Below are 18,209 nucleotides of genomic sequence, written 5' to 3'. Positions count from 1 at the left end.
TAAGTTAACAAGGTTGCATGAGGACTAGTAAACCAATCTTACTGCCAAGTCAGGACCCCTTGCCTCCCCAGATTTATATCACAGACTGCAATCTCAACATCGTAGCACCTCTACCCCCTTTAAGTAAGAAGTCCTGTTCAGTAAGTTAAAAGTACTTTTATATTTGTATTACCAGTTTTATTTGTGAATTAAGTAGTTCTTTATAGTTACAAAGGTTATTGTGAATAATTTAACTTTTAACCAATCTGAACTACACATATGTATGTGTGTATATATGCTCAACACGCAAACAACATTATTATTAAAAAAGAGAACTTGAGTATTTTACATCTAGTTCAACAAAAGGGGAATTAGCTGTCTTGATAATGTAGTAAGATGAAAGAACTATAAACGTGAAATAGAATTTCCTTTAGCCTGCTCCATTTAAGTCTTATGCAACTTTTCTCCACATAACTACACATTTACAGACCTAACGTAGCAAAAATCTGGAACATTTAAAGTTTTAGAAATATAACACAGGACATCTCTAAACACAGATAACTGACCACGATGTGTAAAATATTAGAAGACATACCAAAAAATGGACAAAAAATTAAAGATGATTCCAAGTTCTTGCTTCTTAAACTCAGACAGCGGGCAGCATACTTTAAACATCATTCACACATACATAATTTTCACAAAATAAAATAATGTTAAGCATTAAACAAGATAATGGGATAGCTTTAGTAAATTATTTTAATACTTTTTTCAGGCAGATTAATGCCTACTGTATGTAAGAATCCTAAGAACTCCCAACCATAATTTGTTTTTAAAACAAACATTTTCCTTTGTACATAGAGTAAGCAAAAAGCAGCAATTTCATACTTTAAATTGTAGATACTGTTCATTTAATTTTGGTAATTCAGCAAAGGCTATATCAATTTGTCAACCTAGTAATTATGGAACACTACAGTATACAGAAATCCTTCTACAAATGCTTTTAAATTCTGTGAATAGCTGTATGTTATAGCATGCCTATTACAGCCAACATCTACTGTATAGATTTGTGTTGTAAATTAAGTTTTTCCACTGTTTATTCCTCTCCTGACTTCACCCTCTTTCTTGAACATTTATGAAGCAGTTCCTATAGCTGTATGTATTTCAGATATGTTCTTGCTTGTAAAACAAAATAGTAATTTATCAAAGGTTACAAAAGTTAAGAAGAGTAATTATCCTTAAAACTTGTTTGATATTAGAGATATTCAACTTAAGATAATAAATTTTAAAATGGACACTTTCAGACTTCGCAAATTTATTCTCATTATTTCCAAGTTTTCTGAAAATTGCAGTAGCGGGGCTGGGGGGAAGAATACTGGCTACAATAAAGTAACACAACTCTAAAAAGAGAGTTAACTATATATTCAAATATTTAGTATACCTCTAGTTTATATATCTTTCTTCTTAACCAATGCAACTGCAGGAACTTCAGGGAGTTCCAAAGACAAGGTCCAATACAATCACATGGTTGTCACTGACTTCAATGAAAACCCTTTCCCTTCCTTTGAGCGTGGGAAATGGTAGACCAAGATCATGCAACTATTCTGGACCAGGTATATATACATTTTCTGTGCCTTCGATTTCCTCTGTAAACAGTCCAGTTCACAGGTGCAGCATGGGCATATTTTAAAGTTCTCCGCAGCAATATAGCTTAAGATAACGGTCTACTACTAGCAGGTGAAGGTGTGTGTGTTACAAAGTCCTAGAGGCATCTAGAGTCATCCAAAGTATCTATTCTTGAGTTGTAAGAGGGTTGGCAGAACAATGAATGACATCTGTTTCTGGGAATTCATTAGGGAAATATTTTGGATGTATTTCCATTACTGGAATCCCCATATAATGCATCCTTACTAAAAAAGCTCAAAATACGCTTAATCTATGTGGCTATAAAAAATTTATCATATATTTGGGACTAAGCATCTCAAGAAGCAGCTCAACACATGTTGACAGAAAATACAGATTAAGTGGGTCAGGTGAGAGACCTTGGATTGTATCCTGGGGGAAGGTTGGGAAAGCATGAAAGAGGTCCCAGAATCCAGAAAGGGTATGAGAAGACAGTAGACTTATGTGATGCACCTAAATTGCAAGGATATTCATCCTGCCTGTTTTTCACATACAGCATACAGGTTTGGATGTACATACCTTACATATGAACACTGGGTTTTACTTGAATTAAAATGTGTTTCCAGTATGTTTTAAGTTGTGGGATACTGTATATTCTAACTTATTTTAACTAACAAATACATTCAACTCACTATTAAATGTACAAACCTCATAGTGTTCATATTCATCCACATCAAATGTCTTAAAGTCAAAAAATCCATGCTGCAAGGCCTAAAAGGCAACAAGGTGTCAGTTTATACTGAAATATGATATATGGTCTCATTTTATAATACTGCTTTTAAGAATCAAAACTAAATCACTAAATGTTTGTGCTTTTGGCTTATTTAAGCCTCTATGTTAAGACAACATTACCTTTTGCACAGATTAACAACACAGACAACAAAAACTCCAACAATGTCACTAAAGCACGTCAGGCTCATTATTTCCCCTTCAAAGACATTATGATGGAACATAAGGTTGTTGCATATCACTTAAATCCTAAAATTGATTCTCCCCACCCTGCTATGTATATTTTGTTCTGTAAGGCAGATGACAAATTAAAAAGCAATTCCCTTTTTGTCATATAGTCATTCAATGATTTCTACGCTGAATACATTTTCATGCAGTTGGACATAACAAAATAGAGAACATTAAGAGTTTACTGATTTTCCATACTTAATATGATACTCTCATTTAATCACCATAATACCCAGGCAAAATGGCATATACAGAATACAGTACTGTGTATAACCTGTACTTTATTATTTGCTTTTAATATACATTCCACTGATAGAAAGAAGTTCACTAGACTACGTTAGACTGTATTCCTTACAGGATTGAAAGAAGTCAAGTTTTGTATTTGATTACTGTACTATTACTAAATATGCCAATTTTGTACTAAAGAATTGTGCATAATACCATGTTAAAAACAATTCTATGAATAAGGAATTCATGCCCAAATTTCTTCCAAGGAATAGGTGGAAGACAGTTCTGCAGCATATATTTATACTGAACCTACTGCATTCTGAGAAGTCTAGGTATTACACGACATTCTGGGATTAAGGTGTGATAAAAAACACACCACAGATCTATGATTTAAAAAGCAATAATCATCAGTCTGCCACTATTTGGTACATATAGAGCACCTTTTTTAAGAAAAAAAAAGAAAAAAGCTTTGTTATAGACAACATAGGCTGAATGATTGGACCTGTCATGAAACCTAAGATACCGAGAGGTTTGTCCGAACAGCTGATTTTGAAAAATGTATTTCATTTAAGCATGCTTGCCTGGCTGCACTCCAGAATCTGTAGGCACCCTGAATTACATGTATATGATATATGTGCATGCAAACACCAACCTTATCCAGATAGACTAAGATTTTACTTTGGATTAAGGCATACAGTTTCCGCTCAAAGTGGTTTTATCTCTGCAGGTGAACTGGACAGAAATTCAATAATAGATTTTATGGGAACAAAGGAAGAAAAACTGATTCTCAAAGTCCTTTTGACGTGTTTGTTGCAGATAAATTACAGTGACTGCACTGACTGCTTCACAGAGCTTCAGGATCCGTAGAATGCCATGCAAATTAGAGTCTTGCTGTTAACTGACAGCTCCTTTCCCACCCCCACAGAACTAAAAATATTAAGCTTGATCTCTCTTTTTTCATTTTTTAAGAAACACTTGTTTTGCCATACTTACAAACAGAATATAAACAGTCTATAAAGTGTCTGTACAGAACTGTTCATATAGACTGCTCCCTTCATCAAGCTCAATGGGAAATCATGAACAAAATTTAATCTTTGCTTATAGTATGAAGTATATACTATAACACAACATTGCCAATTAAGACGTGAAGTAACATTTTTTAAAAAGCAATATTGAAGTTTAATATTCCCCAGGACCAGGACTGTTGAAACTGACATATCAAAACACTAGTAAGATACATTAGTTTTCAAATTTTTTTCAACAATTCTGAAAAAATTAGTGTCAAACACTGAACCAAGTGTTTTGGGGGAAAGTCAGGGCCAAGTACATGCAAAAACTGCTCAGATTAAATCACAGTATACTTAGGTGTCTGTCTCACTTTATCAACCTATGTTATACCCTTTTACCAATGGTTATAAATTATCTATTAGCAGATCTAGTGCACTGCCTTGCACTGTTAAGAACTGCCTCCAGCCAGGTCTGGTGCATTTACACATTCTGATTCATAAGGTGACGTTGAGAAAGCTCTCAAAGGCCAGGCCAGCCACGTAGAAGTGTAACCTTCTATTGTCACTACTCAAACACAGACCTCAGTAACTTAGGCTTCATGACAGCATACTAGTCAGTCACACACATTTTGCTTTGTAACCCTATTTTCTAAGGTACTTTAACAGTATTTTCCTTCACGTTTTAAAAGTCAATTTAAATCTGTTTTGCTCAGGAAAAGTGTTATTACCTTATTTATTCCCTGTAAGCAGTCCAAGATCGTAAGACTGTATGTGCAGTTCCCAAACGAAGCATCCCTATAGATTTAATACAAATTAATTTAATATACACAGAATTATTTTAAGAACTCAAGGAAAGGCAGCATGCAACAGAACATATTGAAGTTATTCAATCCCTTCTGAGAACTCTGAATTAAAGTTCAAAGTCATCTTTTTAGAAGCTCGTTCATGCTAAAGGACTACCCTACCAAAGATGTAGCTCAGTGAAAATGCAGTTAGATACTGCAAATTATTTTAAGTGCATATTTTATATCAGCTAACTACATGCCCTTCACCAAATTATTTCTGGTGTCCTGGAACAGGAAGCTTTGCATCACCTCTCAATTGTGTAAGGATAGTAGCAAATACAGCAAAACTTGCTTTACCAATTATTCAAGTCTTAATTGAGTTACACTGTCTAACAGGGAAAGGCAAATAGACTACTTGTTTGCATTTCATATACAGGCTCTCATTTTGATGTCTGATTACCGATGTGAGTAAAAATTATCCAGATATAATTAAATTTAAAATTACTTGACCTCAGTTCTGCCACTATGCAAATAACAATTTATCTTTAAAAGATGACTGGATACCCCAAAGCAAACATATTCAAATGGTAAGAGACACGAACATGAAAACAAATAACACCACCAAAAAAATAACAGCAACAAATGCATTGTGGAAAAAAGAAAAAGTACTTTTCAAAGTGTGCTTCAGACCAGTTTGCATTTTAACAAAATTCTGCCTGGACAGGTAATTTCCTAATCACTTATTAAAGAAATTTTTTATAAAAATTTTTTTATAAAATTTTATAAATTTTTTACTCTAAGCTATGTTATCCAGAGTGCCAAGAACTGTAATTAATCGGAACAGAAAAGTTTCAGGTTTCAGCCAGATACATCTTTAATCTGTAACTGATTCAAAATTTCAATCTTTCATTGAAAACTTTCCTTTTTGATAGTCTACTCACTATAAGCAGTATGATATTTGTTACATTGATATGCTTCTTCAATCGCAAGTACTTCTAAGAGTAGAATATTGTCACCCATTCTTTAAGAGCAGAATAAGTAGAGCAGTTTTGAGCAAGCAATGTTCACAGAAAATATATTTAAGAAAACTAAAAGCTACAATTATGGCAGTGTCATACTCTAGGCAGCTACAGAAAAGCTTTCAAGGTATTAGATTATTAAAAAATACTTAGCCACAATGTTTTAGAATGGGAACTTTGAAGTGTGAATAAGCCTCAATACGCAAATCCAACAAAGAAGTTTTTCAAAATGAAAAGCCATGAAGAATTTTCATCACGTTAGATAAACAGAATCCAATCATACCAAAGCTGTAAAATATAAGCTTTACAGCCAATATGTTTTTGACAGGGGAAAGTTGGATAACAGATCATTTTAGCACAAAAGCATTTTAGCAAACAAAAAGGTGTTCTGAGCAAAAAATCTTAAGGCCCCAATGGGAACATGTACATAGCAGAAAATCTTTAAAAGCTGTTACAGTTTTCTGAAGGTGACAGAAACAACAAAACCTAAACCAATGCAAACCACAAAACTAAGGATTTAGAGAAATATGAATGGAAGATAGGATTATAGCAGACGTTCTATATAACATGTTATTTTGCTATAACAAGAATATGACTTTTATTTTATCTATCTGTCTATAACTACTTCTTCAACTGATAAGGCATCTGATACTGCAGTACGTGAAAACAATACTGGCAGAAAAAGCCACATAATCTCTAATCCATTAATAAGAAGCAATATGAGAGCAAGAGAGAGAAGGGAGAGGAGAGAGGGAGGGAAGACACTGAACTTGACCTCGATTGACAAGATAAGCCTATCACAATTCCAGGTATACACAGTATTCTTAGCTACAGTTCCCACAGACAGCTATTACCAGTGACTCCTCTGGATGCTGGCAGCTAACATCTATTGCCTACATCATCCATGCCTCAAACATCCTCATTTCTGTTGCTGGGCACCTAACCATTAAAGTAGGTGTACTCTGACTGGAGAAAACAGCTCTGCTGACACTTGCCATCCACACACAGTGAAATAACAGAAAGACCAAAAGCCAGGAAAATTCCAAATAGGCAAAGTTTTAGAATGAACAAATAAGCTGTTTAAACCTAATCCCAAACTCCCAGAAACTCAAAGAATAGCAGTATTCTAATGTTTTTTTAAAGAACTGCAACACTGAATTAACATCTGAAAAACTCACACCCCCATCTATCTTCTGTGGCAGAATGCAATAATGTAATGAAACCATAAACAAACACTAGATATGAACGACAGTACAGCATGGTAGTGAAATAACACCTGGAAGTGGTTGCTTAATATTACCTAATGCTTCAAGGGAAAGTATGATGTTTGATGAACCATGGCAAATACTGAGCGTAGTATATCAGACCTTGCCATAGTCTCTCTCTTTCTCTCCCTCTGCCCCTCAAGTATCTTCTGGTAAGAAAACACAAGCAAATCATAAAAGTTCCTTCTACTGTAATTTGGAAAACAAGAAAATGGAATGAAACCTATACACTTTTTTTTTTCCCCCCTTAAAGCCACAGCCATTTTTATGTTAGCACTCCCAATCCTTTTCAGGATAAATCCAGGAATATATTTATTTTTCTTTTCTAGTTTCCAAAAGTACAGCTGGCTGATTAGAATCAATTCCATATGCAAACCCTTTTCTGAAACTTTACTGCTTTATGCTCCAGAATCTTAAACTAAGCTATCTACAGATATTAAATTTTAGGTGTAAGAACAAAGAAATTAATCTGGCAGAAGTTTTATGTATAATCCATGAGGACTCTGCATGCTGGATCCATTGATATAGTAGAGCAATATCTGAAGTACAGGTAAAGCCAGTGCTTGTGGACTCAGTATTAGGAGATGAAACCCAAGTTACTAGTTTCAGAACACACAGCAAGCAACAAAATGCACTTTACAGAGTTGTTTTAAAAATTAAAACAATGTAAAAAAAGTAGTTTATTTTTGAAGCAAAGTTGCAGTTTACTTACGAAATGACATTTTTTATATTCAATCTTCCTATCAAATAGATGATTTCATATTATTCCAGAGAAGTGTTAGTATTCCTTTAGAGTTCAGAGCATTTTGCAGAAGTATTAGAGAGGACAGATGCTTAATGCCAATCTTACTGCCAACTACACATCTGGAAAGGCCTTGAAATACGCAAAAGGCAAAGATTAAGAGTTTACTGTGACCTGATTTCCTGAATGTTTTAAATAAATTACTTGAGTAAAATATCTTTCTGTTTAGAGGGAGTTGTCTAAGGTATTTTAAGGCACTGATTATTTTGATTCTTTCTCTGTTAAAAGCAAAACCAAAACAAGTCTCCCTCCTCCCCCCCCCAGATAACTTCCTCCAGGCTGAGTTATCAAGTTCTTTTTCTATCCTAGAGAAATCTGTCAGAAGTAATGTCAAATCATTAAGTAGCTTTGTAAATATTTAAAAACCAAATTTGATCTTATTTTCTGAATCCTCCTGAATTAATGCATTTACTGGAGAAAAATAAATAATTAAAAACTAATGCAGAACAGATAGTTCAATTTCACCATTCTTTGTGTCAACACATCTTCCTACTGATTTTGTATGAGTTGCCAGACCACGGATAAAAATATTGGATACTGTCACAACTAGTACTAATCTTTACAAAAGCCCTGTTCGAAATACAGCTATTCTCATACTGCATTGACATGAGAGGTCAATTTTACAGCACTAGATCCACCAACATGCATTTTCTTTCTACCAATGACAGATATACTACAAAAGTTTTAGAGCAATAATTAATACTAATTTTAGCTTGCATAAAATGCAATCGATTCTGAATGGGTCACACACACTTTGTACCACAGTAAAAACAAATGCAAGCACTAACAGTTATGAGGAAGAGCACTGTAAAGAAAAAATACCTTTACTAACCTTGAAGAAACATATAATTTTAGATGCAATTAAAATTAATTCCAGACATTCTTCCTATTTAAACTTATTCTTCTCCTTTGTTCACTGTACATACTCAGCATCCTATCCTACAGAAAACTAATGTATGTGCTTACATTTAAGACAGTAGTCGTTTTTAACTTACTAGTACTACTTATGTGCATACAAAAAACTTATAGATGTTTTCACTGGTGGCAACCAAGCAATTTGGATTTCAAATGTTATACCTTTTTGTTCAACTCAGAAGCCTGTGTTTAAAAAAGCATAGAAGAGAAAGGAAGTCCTCTTTTCATTTCAGAACACTGGAACAGAGCACATATAGAAATCTCCTTCACAGTTTCACAATATAGGTGCTCAGACTTCTGTTGCTGATTGCATTACGGTATTATTCCAGTCTTTTATGGCCAAATACATAACCACCTTGATTTTCAAACTGTTTTACCAACTATTACCTGATAGTACTCTATTTTCTTTCAGAATGAGAAAAATTCAAATATTTCCATGAGATACAGATGTAGTATAAATCTGAGCCAGCATTAGAGCTATAAATCCCACATCCGATTTCAGTTATTGTAGCTGACCTCAATACTGCATAATGCTTTCCCTTTCACCAAACCTCTAAACACTGTCAATAAGTTTGTTTCCCCAGCACTTGCCGATAAAGAAATAAAACCCCAAAGCTACAAACTAAAACCTAGCTCTGAAATTCATGTCTTATCTACAGATTGAACATAATAGCACTAAAATATATTTGCTTTTTCTCTTTAATAGAAAGCCAATACAAAGTAGTTTGAAGTAATCTAAAACTTAGTTTCACAATAGGAAACTGGTATTTATGACAATTTTAAATGGTGTTGGCACCATTTTCTTAAATGGAAGTGAGAAGATAGAGTACAAGATCTTCAAGAGAATAGATTGTCACAAAGTGACAGTGAATCAGCAAAAAATAAAATGCAAGCGTCTCAAAGACAGTAGTGCCTTATCCTCCTGCTTTGTCTTTAGTTTTTCTATTATAAAAACAAGCCAAAAAAACTTCCATGTATCTTTTAAGAGGGGTATTCTGATTTCCTTCCATCCCTGAACAATACTTGCTGAAGCTGTCTTTAAATGAAATACCAGCTGAAGATCTAAGCCGATTAAGGGTTTTTGAGGTCACTGAGCTAGATGAAAGTAGATCAGTTTCCCAGTGATCACTTCATGTAAACATACCTCACTACTCCAGAAAGAATCTGACAATCCTGCAGCTTCTGCCTATCGAAAGTTGTCTATTTTTTTCCAAATAGAAGACACTTTGGATATCAACCCCCAAAACTTCTTAAATAGTGTAGCTGTTAACACCTAACTGATCATTGCTTACTGATAAACCCTTGCACTTGAAACCAGAGATGACCTATATATACTATGGAAGTTACATAATATCCAAGTTCCGGGGTCCAAGAATAAATTCAAGTCAATAAGTACTGAATATCAATGATCAATATCTCAAACTATTTCCTTCCTAGACCTTAGAATAGGAGGTAAGAGGTAAGACATTTGGGTTATATTTTTCATTGTACGTAAGAGTCATTCTAGTCCTTTTCAAGACATTAAAGATGTGGAAGGAGTGCAAACTTGCTCATAGCACCACCGACTACCTAAGGCAGTGCTACTGCTTCCAACATAGGTTTATTTGCTTGAGCCTCTGTATCATGCTGTATTTTGCACCAGAGTTGTCTCAAATGTCTTAGAATGGACAGGGGGAGAAAATCATGCCAAAGGCCTTGGAAAACCAGGTAAGGAGGAATAAATTATTTCTTCATCATTCCCAGCTAATCAAGGATTGTCCCACTGCGGACCCTCATCAGATCTACTTGCCTTTCTCTCAGCCCCTGTAATTCTTAAGCTCCTCATACATCTGTTCCAGCCTCTTCCTATGAATTCAACTCCCAAATATCTCCTCCCTAACTATCAGACTCCCCATTTCTTACCTAGCCTCCTATCTAGTCAGGATCCTTCAGTTTATTTCTTCAGTCCTCTTTGTCTCACTTCCTGTACAGCTAGATTACACAGCCTTCTTTCCCAGCAGGACAAACTATACCACAGGTAACAAAATCTGCTTAGGCTCTAAACCAGTGCCAAGACCTGACAGAGTCCAAAGCAGCTCCAAAAGAAACTTAAGTGCTTTCCAGCCCCACATCACGTAAGAAAGAATGCTCAAGAAATCAAGATGTTTAATTCTTCTATTCCTTCTAGAAACAGCAAGACTCTGCTCAAGATTGCTTCACTCCCATCCTCTAAAATAGCCAAGGCTGTGTGTAAAAAAAAAAACCAACAGAACCCCCAAAAATGTACCAAAACCCATCCACACCACACAAAACCCCACAACCTCCCAAGGAAGCTTTAGTTTTAGCCAATCATTTATTTCCCAGCAACCCAGGGCTTGAAACACACAGACAAAGAATGCAGAGGATTTATGTTTCAGAAGACTGCCTACTCTATCTATTGATTGACCTCTTCTCCTGAAGCTGACAAATGGAATGAAGCGATTATAGTTTTGTAATCATTTTGACAACCCAGACTGAAAAAACTGAGTAGTCCCTTTGCTGGACATTGCCTTCTTCAATGTTTTCAGTTAGTATTCTCTCCTCTCAGAAACATGAAATGCTCTTTGTATATAATATAAAGTTATCTTTGGAAAATCTTGCCGTTTCTCATATTTTTTGACCCCTCCTTTGCTGATCCCAGAGGAGCCAACTATTCTATTCTGGAATAGAATTTTCTGAGTTCAAAATCACAAGGATTTGCTTTGAATAATTACTTAACACTTAAAATGAAATTGTTTTGTGTCATTACATTTGTTACTGTGGTTGTTATTGGCCTCACAAGAAATCACAGAGCCAATTACTTTCACTGCTCCCTACCAGTCGAGCAGAAACACCATTTTTTATTATTACTACTAATATTATCATCATTATTATTATAAGGAACTGGTTGCAAGGCAAAGGTCTATAGCCTTTGGTTTGAGCAAACAGGGTCATATGAGACTGTTCTGCAAACACATCATTCCTCCCAAGTTTTCTGTCTTAGTTTTGGGATATGACAACTAAGGTTCTTTGCTTTGTCAGAACCTCCTTCCTACACACCTTAATCTTTACTTTGGCAGGGGACAAAGGAACCTAAAGATACAGCAATTTACTATAATTCCAAACAGTGTATTTCTTTAATTGGCAAACAAGATACAGCTATTCTCAGGTAACACACATCCTCCACTACTAAGAGTTTTGCTTAAGCTTAAGGTTCTAAAAATTTAAGTCACTTTAGTATTAAAAGCTCTTATATGAAAGAAATACTCCTGCCAAAGTTGAACCACTGAGAACCTGATATGAAAGGGAGAATCAAGTTTATTTTTTTTAGACTCCACTGAAATGCTACATAGTAATCCCCAGAAGGAAGGGCAAGACTGCAGGGAAATACTTCACTTGTTTCCCCAAAATGATAAGGAGACAGAAGAACGTATTGACACAGTTTCTGTGCTCAGAATAATAGAGTTTGCTTCAAAGAACTTCTTGTAGCAATTTTCCAATAGCTGAACCTTCTGTAAATGGAAAGGACCAATGTAATCATTTCAAACCGGGAGAAGGTCAGGAACCAAAGAATCTAAAAGGTGGAGAAAACTATACATTATGCTTTGTTTAACTTAGATCGTCACTCCTGTATTTTATATAGGATTTGGAGATGTTAAAAAAAAACACTGACATGTTTAAAATAGCTCATTTTTTTAATGCATTGTACCAAGTATCTTTAATTAGCTGAAAAAAATAGGGATATCAATAGCTCAGTAAACTTCTTGGGCTTTGGAGAGCTATTGATGACCAGGTCAATCTATATACTCTCTGCCAAAAAACCCTATCACTGATTAGATACCTTTTTTAAAAATCTGTTCAGTGGCTTAAGATTTCATAGTCAAACTGGTCTTCACATACAAATCTACCATCCCAACAGTTTACACTGAATCTAGCTCCTGTACAAGCTATGAGAAGATGGACAATCTGATATTCCTTTGCTAAGTGGCTGTAGAATCAGATGAATTTGATATAGACAAGGTAGGTCTACATTCACAAATGCATTGGCTGACAGTGAACACTATTTGTAAAATGCTGACTCCCCTAAAAAAGAAGGTATTGACCTTCTTGCAGTTGCCTTCTATTGCCATCATTTACATAAAAATGGTGTGAGCTATTTTCACTCATAAAGCGCAAAGGCATTTCATGGTCCACACCATGAAAAAAAACCTGGAAGTCTCTTTATTAGATAGGCATGACGGCTAAAACTCCTCAGGTTCAAGTCTCAGTATGACCTTAGCACAGAGAATAAAGACAGATTGATAGAAATTATCTCCGATTCATTGAAAACAGCAAGACAAAGCAATTTAATAACTTGAACATCAGTACTTGTTCTGTAAAATAGAGAAAAATATAACAGCATAAAATCCGTTTCATTCATTTAAGTCTAGCTGGTTAGGTACTAGGTAATTTAAAAAATCTTAATTATTTCCAAATAGTAAAACATGATACATGATGAAGAAAAGTTTTAATTGCTGAATCACAAACATGCTAAGAACTGTTTCCAAAACCTGACATTTTGCAAGACTGGGAGTTTTACTTAAGACTTAAATCAATCTAAATGGCTTTATTACTCCAACACAGAGCAAGTAATTCCACCAGAAGTAAAAAATAGTTTTTCTGGAGCTCAGTCATTTTTATACAATGTCTGTATCAGACATGAAACTTTTTTTGGGGAAGGCAATCTGAAAAATTTATATTCAGCAAATTCCAAAACACAAAAAAGTTAGGCCCATTTCTCATGTTCACATACCTAAATGGAAGATACGGTGGATTAGATCCAGACAAAAGTGTTCTGTAAGCTTCTTCTGGTGTTTTCTTCAAGTATATTACCTAAAAGAGATGGGGGGAGAGGATTAAAAAAAAAAAAATAAATCAGTCCTGAGCCTGAAAAAGTCATTAACTACACGTAATCTTCCCCCCAGCCCACTAAACTCCTAAGAATGTATACTATACTCCTTCACGACCAACTCCTATGACATTTACAGGTCAGAAAAGACATACCTACACAAAGTGAAAGATTCAGAAATCAACAGAAACTGGGATTTCTGTTTTGTGTCATTCCCCTCCTTTAAAAAAAAATTAATTAAAAAAATAAATCACATGGTGCTGCAACTGAGAGACTTTAGACAGACTCAACATCATACTAAGATGAAAAATGGGCATCTATAGAGTTCTCTGTCCAACTTCAGATAAGTCAAAATATTATCACAGCAGATGACAAAGGAAACATTTCTCCACCACAGCTCAGTGGAAGATTTTCCAACACAAATATTTTTTGATTCTTAATTGTCAATATAAAACTACAAATTAACAAGCTGAACCTGTTACTGCGAGACCAACATATAGTTAATGTAACACCCTCAGACAAGGCTCATTTTGCTATTGCTGAACACTATCAGCTGCATGGGCCTGAGTAAGAAATTAGAATACAACCACATCTTGTTGCATTTCAGTTCCGATTTGTACAGTAAAACTGGTCCTTAAAATAAATCTAATTTGGAATACATATTAAGCAAGTGCATTATTTACAAAAAAAGACTTCATCTAGTTTGGAGTGGCATATTTCATGCGCACAAATATGTTTTGCAAACAAATCCACACAATTTTCCTAGCCATTTCCCCCCAACTCACCTTACAACCAGCCCCTACATGGCTACTTTTTAGCTCTGTGCACGTTTAACTCTTGAATATAAAGTATTCTAATAATTATTTTCTTAACCAAGACATAGGTTAGTTCCTGATCTAAAAGTTTTATTCAACTTTTGACTTGAGAAAATTAGAATATAAGTAAGTGGTGGTCACTCCCAGAATATTTGCAATTCTAGAGTCATGGATTCTTAGTATTCTGTAAGATGTCAACATAGTAGGTAGATTTACTTGCATTTCTTCCTCAAGCATGGACAAGGCAGACAGAAAAGACAAGATAAGGATAAATCAAAAAATTGACTCAAGTAAAACAACCTAAAAAACTCTTTGCCATGACGCAATGAAAAGAGGGTCCAGAATCATCTGTTTTCCAACTACCACCTATTTCACTGCTTTGAACAACTGGTCTAATTTTGGACCAAACCCCTCTACACAAACTGATTTGCCTTCAAAAGATAAAATTCCCTGACATGGAGTTGTACTTCAGTCTCATTCTCCAGCACTGCTGCTCCACTCATCATGGTCACACTGATAGCATGGAACAGTATAATCAGTACCCAAAAAGACGAACAAACCTCACTTATCTTCAAATGTTAAATCTCAATACTGCAGAAGTGTCAATATTGCTGTTTCATTTAGCAGAAGTGCCCAACATGTTTCTCAAAATTAATGTCCCTGTATTTGCCAGAATTTCCATATTTCCCCCTCCTTAATCTCTGAAAGCAATGCATCCTTTCCACCATCAAAACAGACCACAATTTCTATATGAAAACCATTCCATTTATTCTGTGTTATCAGAACAATTGTTTCTAACTCAATTATTGGATTATTTGTTGTTGGGGTCAAACCAGTGATTACTAATATTGGAACAGATTGAGAGATTTACTTAATGGACAAATGTATTTACTTAATGCAAAATGTAGAGTGGCCCATTTCTTTTTATTTTTAAGCTGTAACGGTCTATCTACAGCAATGATTGCTAACTAATGGTACCAAATTCATGTTTTCAACCCCTGCAGCATAGCAATGCTATTCTGCTTTCACAGTTATTTGTAAAAGACTCTTTTAGTTTGTGACTTCTTCTTTATATTTCCTTTATAGTCCCCCTCACCACAAAGGTTTTGCATTTAAGAACAATACATCCTTGCAATAGATTTCTGTGGGGGGTGTATTTCAGAGAAAAATACTGATTTTATTAATAACAATTAATGTCAATAATCACATCAATTAGCTTACATTTAAAGCCTAAATTCCTGCTTATAGTGAAAAGATCCTTAGAGGGAAGTTCAGAGGACTTCAGGGAAAGATGAGTTTCCATCTTACACAGTTAGGGAGTCAGAAATCTGAAGTAGGGGCAAATTTGTACTACATGAATGTTTTCCCAATGCTGCAGTTTTTATTTCACAGAAGTTATGGTACTTCAAAGCTGTCTCTGCTCAAGAACCAAACACTGCTAGTTGTCCGTCCACAAAGCTCATAATAAAGACAGCAGGATGGAAACAGGAAAAAAGATATTAAGAACACAAAAGGAAGGAGGAGAGGGAAAGAAACACTGAACAGAGCTCCTGAAAAGACAAAAGTATCGCAGATGTCAAGAATAATGCAATAACTGAAGGAGGAACAACAATGAAATGGAGAAGGAAACACTACAGTACATGTCTTCAGTACTTAAAAAGTAGTGATATCCATTAAGAAAAACTGAGGAGACCATTTTCTGACTCATCTTTATCAATGAAAACTCAGCAACTGAAACTTAGCTTCATTTTTTTAATCTGATGAATCTTCAGAGTGCTTTCATTCTGCAACATATACAAATAAAAAAAAACCCAAACAACACAAAAAGCCTGTTTTGACTAGTTTGTATAAATTGAACCTGTATCTAAGAAGTAATGTGAATAAAAGCCTTTAAAAAAAAATCACTTTCCAGATAATAACTATTATAACTATTTTCTTACAAGAGTTGTTTTACAAGAGACAAGGTTCTCCTCCATTTCCCTACTGTCACTACTGCAACTCATATCATGTGACACTGCTACCTGTAAAAAAAAGACTCAGCAAATACTGAAAATTTTCAAATTTTTCTTTCTCTAACATTTCCATTCTTATGTTCTCAGCTTCCTGAATAACGAGGTGGTTGAAAGATAAAGATCTCTACAGTTGGGACACTATGCAGGCACACGACATGTAGCAATACTGGCCACATACACAATGCCAAGAAAATTCATACCATATGTTCTAAAAAGTTTACAGAACAAAAAGGGAATTACTATTTTGCAAGTCCACCTTAACACTCATCCACAATATTTCAACTACAATTTGGATTCATCTTGTTCCCACCCGTACCTGCCTTTTTCAAATTAGAAGTATAGGGAACAGAACCACCCCAGAGCTGCTAAGTTATCACAAGAATTCTGTGAAGCCCATCTAAAGCAATCTGAAGGAAAAGTGTTGCTTGAAACAGCAGAGGCTGTACACACTGCAGTCACTGAAAAGCCTTTGTACTTGCTGACCCTCCAAGGGAGGGATTATGGATTTGAGTAGCGTGATATGCTTAGATTACAAGAGAACAAACTCTTAAAGCTTCAGGTAGGGCTGAGAAGTCCAATTCATATTTTTAAATTAGGGAAAAACTCTACTGTCAGCAAATGACTGAACATGTCACAGTAGTTCACTATTACCCAGTCATTTGCTGTAATAAAATTACAAACTTAAGAATTCAACAGCTTTTCTCCCTTATTGGCATTACAGAAGTCTAATAAAAGCTGTTACTACCAACATACACGCTTAAAGTAATTGTGAGAAAGAAATATGACCCACCCATCTGCTATCTACAAGGAAAAGGAAAAAGAGCTCACTGGATCTCTTTTCAGAGTTTGCCACAGTATGAAAGCATTATGTTTCACCGGGAGTGCTCAAAAGTCAGATTTTGGTCCACTAATCAAGTTTTGATCTTTGAAAAACTGCAAGAGATAACTACTAGGTAGACTACTAGTCTTCTACAAGGGTAGAATTAAAGCTCTAGGTTTACCAGGAGGAGCAAGTGTCATACATCTATGTTCTCTCTTCCCCCTGCCCCATTTCTGTATAAGTACAAGAGCAGTCACTTGTACAAACACACTAGTATTCCTCCTGCTGTTCTCCCCCAGGGAATTCAAACCTTACTAGGTAGCAGAGTACACAACCAGGTAGGAGTTCCTTGGTTTCCAACCAGAAAAGAAACATAACATATACCTTAAGAATATGGAAAGAGGGACCCAGCCCCATTCATCCATATGTTATCAGACAGGAGAAAATGCCCTCTCCTTCACAATTTCTCCAAGAACGAATTCTTTGATGACAAGTGGGGAGTTGACGTAATCACTTCAGTATAGTTCAGTTAAACCTGCTCCCTCTCACCCCCCTTGAAACTACTAGGGACAAACTGAGTCAAACCAGACTACTTTAGTTTTGGCATGCATGAAAGTACTTTTAAAAACAATTTTTAGACTTTTTTTCTTCTTTTTTTTTTTAATCAGCTGTTGTGGAAGACTACATAAAAAATCCTAACAACTAAAATAAGTCTCCAAACAGATGAAGGGAAAAACAAAGCAATGCTACCTTTAAAATATTCTCTGTGGTGCCTGGTAAGACTTTGCAAAGCCTAGTAGCACCCTGTTTCTGACATCACTGAACAATATGTGTTGTAGTCTTGGCCTTTTAGGAGGAACCCTGAACTTCTCTGTAATATCAGTGAAGTCCATGTGTTCATTCTTCTGTTCTTGTAACACTTTAAATATTTTTTTCTTCTTAATCTGAATTTTATGACAGAAGTAATCTTTGCAGAATTCTTAAAAGCAAGAGCAATAATTTAGCAACTGGACATGATTAGCCCAAATGTACTGAAAGTC

The 18,209-nt window shown here is 35.2% G+C and overlaps 1 protein-coding gene across 5 annotated transcripts in view; it reads right to left on the bottom strand.

Annotated features, from left to right (window-relative positions):
• Nucleotides 1-18,209, bottom strand: part of CDC14A (cell division cycle 14A) — a 70,365-nt gene that overhangs the window by 28,048 nt on the left and 24,108 nt on the right. For 4 of the 5 annotated variants that reach the window (XM_049807763.1, XM_049807764.1, XM_049807761.1 and 1 more), the window contains exons 5-7: nucleotides 13,427-13,506; nucleotides 4,580-4,646; nucleotides 2,308-2,370 (exon numbers count right to left, since the gene is read on the bottom strand). In XM_049807763.1, coding sequence (XP_049663720.1) covers nucleotides 2,308-2,370; nucleotides 4,580-4,646; nucleotides 13,427-13,506 — 210 coding nt within the window. The remainder of the gene's footprint in view (nucleotides 1-2,307; nucleotides 2,371-4,579; nucleotides 4,647-13,426; nucleotides 13,507-18,209) is intronic. The other variant, XM_049807762.1, reaches the window with a different exon arrangement.

This window comes from Accipiter gentilis, chromosome 8, assembly GCF_929443795.1.
Source record: "Accipiter gentilis chromosome 8, bAccGen1.1, whole genome shotgun sequence".
Taxonomy (NCBI): Eukaryota; Metazoa; Chordata; class Aves; order Accipitriformes; family Accipitridae; genus Astur; species Astur gentilis.
Note: the sequence above shows the minus strand (reverse complement) of the source record. Positions and strands in the feature narration are given on the sequence as shown.